This window comes from Nematolebias whitei, chromosome 14, assembly GCF_014905685.2.
Source record: "Nematolebias whitei isolate Nwh7 chromosome 14, NemWhi1, whole genome shotgun sequence".
Classification (NCBI taxonomy): domain Eukaryota; kingdom Metazoa; phylum Chordata; class Actinopteri; order Cyprinodontiformes; family Rivulidae; genus Nematolebias; species Nematolebias whitei.
In genome coordinates this window covers 6,348,055-6,352,677 of record NC_056511.1, presented here as the reverse complement: position 1 = coordinate 6,352,677, position 4,623 = coordinate 6,348,055, and the positions used below count along the sequence as shown (strand labels likewise).

Genomic DNA, 4,623 nt, shown 5'->3' with positions numbered 1-4,623 from the left:
GGGCTGGTATCTATGTTAATGAACGAGGACAAGTGCTATTTGATAAATTTCTCCTAAAGAGAGACAATTTCAACAGAGAAAATGTGTTCCTCTGTTGCCCGGCCAAGGTGCATCCTCTTGGTCAGCGCAGCCACACAGAGCCAGTGTCTTTGCACTGTCTCCTCGGTGCACATAAATTGTCCATTCTCCTTCCACGAGGTCTTTGACTGTCTTTTATACGTATTAGTGTACTCTGTTATCATTGTCACTGGAACAGTTGTAAACATGGCTTATTTTTCTAACAGCCTCGACCAGCTGCTTCTGCTTTATGTTTAAATGTGTGCAGCAGGAAAAAAAAACAGTTTGGATTAAAGATTTATATTTGTACTTTTAATTTTAATATGCTGATTTCATTAGAGTTAATTGCATCTTTTATTTTAAATATACAGCAGTGGACTTTCATGTTTTTCTTCTTGAGCTCTTCTGCAGCCAGAGGGGTTTTGGGGCACAAATGCTGTTATCACTGTACATGTTTATGTAAATTCATTTCCTGGATCACTTTAAAACATGTTCGTGCTCTGATCAGTTTGTCCACACGATGACGTTTTCTGTATTTTCATGGTTCGCAGCTCGTACAGTGATGAAAGCACGTTTGATTAACGTTAATCAAATGGGCTTCTGTTTGATGGGCGTATTCAGGCATTACCAGAAATGTTTTTTTTTCATAATTTCCTCCATTATCTGAGCGACAGCCTCATAAATTTGCACACAGGCTTCACAAAACAGGCAGAACCCGCTACAAAAAGAAACGAGGTGCAAGTTCTTCTTCATGACTGCTCTCAGAGAAATCTCTGCACTGACTCAGGACGACTGTGGAGGGTCAGAGTGTTGATTTGTCCTATTCAAGAAAAACATTTTTCTTTGTGATCTGGAAGTGTACTTTTAATTCTTCTTTGTTCAGAACAGAAGTCAGAGATTTCTCCGTTCTTGCTGATTTAACAAAGGTTATTTATCGGCGTTGTGAAACTCGATTCCTCTTTTGTTGCCGTTCATCTTGTCTGACGGAGCGGTGACTCAGTGGGAGCGAGGAAGCATCTGTCCTGCTCATTTTGAATTTATTAACTTCCTGTTTGTGGAGGATATGAGCTCTGTTTGCAAATACATTACCTAAAGCTCAAAAAACACTGGGATGTTTTTTATTTTTTATTTTTTTTTACCGTTTTGTTATTAGTCACATGGATCTGCTCTAACCCCCCAGACTGTTTGTTACTCACAGGGATCACATTAAATGTAAAAATACAATAACACAGTTTACTCCAGTAATGAGCAGCAGTTTTTTTTTATTGATCTCTAACAACGTTTGATCAAAAGCTGTGGTAAATTCTCACATTTAGCTAAACTAGAAAATGTTTAACAAAAAATAGCTATTGTTTTATTTACAGCTGAAGGGCAGAACAAAGGTTTGTTGTTGGGGACGTCGCCTCTCTGCAGACCTCAGAAAGCAGCGAGCGTGAGTCTCTCCTGCCGTGTCCAATTTCAGTGACGCGTAGAAACCTGAGGGTTTCATTACGCGTCAGGTCTGCTGGTTCCACGGGTTAAATATTAAACAGCGCTGCTCGGGACAAAATAAAATAAAATTCATGATGTCTTGCATCTGCAAATATTTCAGTGTAGCTGTCTGTCAGGTTGTGGGAAATAAACCAACGTGAAAACATTTCAGTGTAAAAGTCTGTTCCACGCATCAGTCCATCCCCATCAGTCTCCTCATGCAGCAAACTGCAGGTTACCATGGAAACAGCAATAAGACTCGTATGTCCTAGCTGGTCAGTGAAAATTGGAGCCTAAAGCATCTTATTTCTTTATATACATCAGTGGCGCCCAGTCCTGTCCTCGAGGGCCGCTCTCCTGCGTGTTTCAGTGGTTTCCCTGCGTTTCAGCAGGTCTTTCAGTTCTGCAGAAGCCCGGTTATTATTCAGAACAATCAGACGTGTCCAAGCAGAACAGAAGTCCGCACAATTTAAACTTTTGAAATGTTTACTATGTTCAGTTGTAAATAAAATATGGGTTTATGAGATTTGCACTGAATTCCGTTTATATCTACATTTTATAAAACCTAACTGTTTTGGAACAGGGGTTGTAAAATATTAATTGTTTGGGTTAATTATGTCGTTTTAATGTTGCGCCTACACAGAGCTGTGGGATGGATACATCTGCGTTTCCTTGCCTTAATGATGGATGTGTTTCTAACCCTAAAAGGAGGCTTTCAAATATTTTTTGAAGGTACTTAATGTTTAAAATATACTACCACATGAGGTTATTTCACCTTCTTATGACCTCAGTCAGTTTATTCAGGGAACTGCAGTTGTTCTTTTACTGCCTTCATGGGTCAGACTCTGACTTTTCAGTTGGCTTTAAAACTGGTTCTGGCTTTACTTAAGGTTACATGATTCACAAAGTTGAAGGGGCTTTTTCTACACAGCTGTTGACAGCAACAGTCAGATATTTGTCTTTCTTAAAATAAAGTGTTTCTGAAAACTGTAGGTATCACAGAGTGGAGGGCTGCTTTTAACGGGGACGAGAGGAGTCGATGTTCTTGCTCTTCATTGTTGTCCGCCCCTAAAACCCACCAACATGCCCACAGATCTCCTGATGCATGCTCAATAATCCAGGTGCCCACAGATCGTTTGTGGTGATGGCGTTTCCTGAGCCAACCTTGATCCCAATCTGTCCTAACTCTATTGCACACCTAAACGTGTTCTTTTCATGATGTCTTCTTGAAAATGCAGCCACGGTTCTTAAAGTGCTTCTGTCTTATTGGCAGGAATCAGGATTTCTGCTTCGTTACTGATTCTGTTGTCAGACGTTTAGTTTGTTCACACAGCCGCATTAACAAAGTCTTTAATAGTCACTTTTTAGACAGATGATCCAGCTGTGTCACACCTGGCTCAAACCGGAGGCTTTCCCTTCAGCTGACCACAGTGTTTGGACAAACATGAGTCTAATCGTTGCTTCTGTCCCTCTGTGTTAAAGGTGTCTGCCCTCATGCAGAGAGTCCAGGACTCGGAAACGCTGCTCAGCACGCTACAGCACGCCTTCAGCGAGGCTAAAAGGAACACACAGGAACAGATGGTGAGTGGCGTCTTTATTTGCTGGCAGTTCCTGCCAGATGTGTCCAGATCTGTTTTTTTTCCTCTGCAGCCTGTTCAGAAAGCAACACTTTTTTTTTTTTTTACAAAATGTTGCTCTCTCTGAGCCAAGAGAGGTGTCAGCTCGTGGGCTGCAGCCTGTCTGCTGGTGTTATGTCATCATAACATCCTCACTGTTCTTCACCACCAGAAACATAAGCTGATGAGCTGGAGCTCACGGCTTACAGATATTATATTTACTATATCGCCCCAATATCAATCAGACTTTATTTATACGGTGCTTTACAGAAGTAAAATTAGGAGTAACAACAAATCAGACTCAAAGGTTGTGTTCTAATTAAGTGAAAACATTATGGTAGTTTTTTAAAATTATCATTAAAGGACAGAAGAACTAAAGGAATACACAGATATTAGGGGTGTAATGATACTCCCGAGTCCTGGTTTTATTTAAAAAAAACAGCCTTAAAGCGCATAAAACCAAATATGTTACGTGTAAAATTAGATTACATTTAGAAAAAGCCCATCATTGAGGTTTGATTAAAAAGTAGACTGAAAAGGTAAGTTCTACATAGAGAACATAAGTGAAGTGTACACATTTATACTACAATTTTGTCAATTTATTCATTTTTTGTGTACAATAATTGTACAAACATGGAAACCACAACAAACTAAACTGCAAGCATGGGGTGTAAAACGGGGCTAAATGGATAAATGGAGTCGTTGATCCTAAAATTCAGTTTCTTATTTGAAATTAATTAGAAACTCAGAAGTTGAAGTTTGATTGTTTTATTCTCCATAAGGTGGTTTGTTTTGGTTAGTCCAGCGTATGTTGAAACACCGCGGGTTATAGTTAAAAGGAGTTTGGATAAAGCATGAGCTGAAGCAACAGGATAAGACGGAGTGGTTTGTTTTGTGTTCAGGCGGTGCTGGTGAAGTCCAGGGAGCAGGTGGCGGACGAGCTAAGTCGGCTACAGAGAGACAACGACAGCCTGCAGGGAAAACACCGGCTGCACCTGGAGCTCCAGCAACAGGAGGACTTCCAGATGCCCAACACAGTGCAGGTAGCTTTGAAGTTTAAATTCAGTTCAGTTTGTTTATAAACCGTCCGTTCACAACTAAAGTCATGTCAGGGTGCTCAAAACATTTACATCCATTATAATATGCCTGTTACTAACAATTATGTAAGGGAGCCAGCAGACTGCAGCTGGGTCTACACTTCACTGCAAACTTGTATCCTAAGAAGAACGAGGCGACAGTGGAGAGGAACAACTCTCTCTAAACAGGAAGACACCTCCATCTGGACCGGGCTCAGGATGAGCAGCCATCTACCTGGACCGGCTGGGGTTAGGGGGGATAGAGACAAACACAGAAGGCCTGGTCCAAGATTCTGTGGTCCACATGTAGATTCTATGGTCCAGGTGTAGATTATATGATCCAGGCGTAGATTCTATGGTCCAGGTGTAGATTATATGATCCAGGCGTAGATTCTATGGTCCAG

The 4,623-nt window shown here is 40.9% G+C and overlaps 1 protein-coding gene across 2 annotated transcripts in view; it reads left to right on the top strand.

Moving 5' to 3' along the window:
* The window catches only part of rabep1 (rabaptin, RAB GTPase binding effector protein 1), a 35,642-nt gene that overhangs the window by 22,469 nt on the left and 8,550 nt on the right, over positions 1 to 4,623 (top strand). For both annotated transcript variants that reach the window (XM_037687799.1, XM_037687798.1), the window contains exons 12-13: positions 3,010 to 3,108; positions 4,046 to 4,186. In XM_037687799.1, coding sequence (XP_037543727.1) covers positions 3,010 to 3,108; positions 4,046 to 4,186 — 240 coding nt within the window. The remainder of the gene's footprint in view (positions 1 to 3,009; positions 3,109 to 4,045; positions 4,187 to 4,623) is intronic.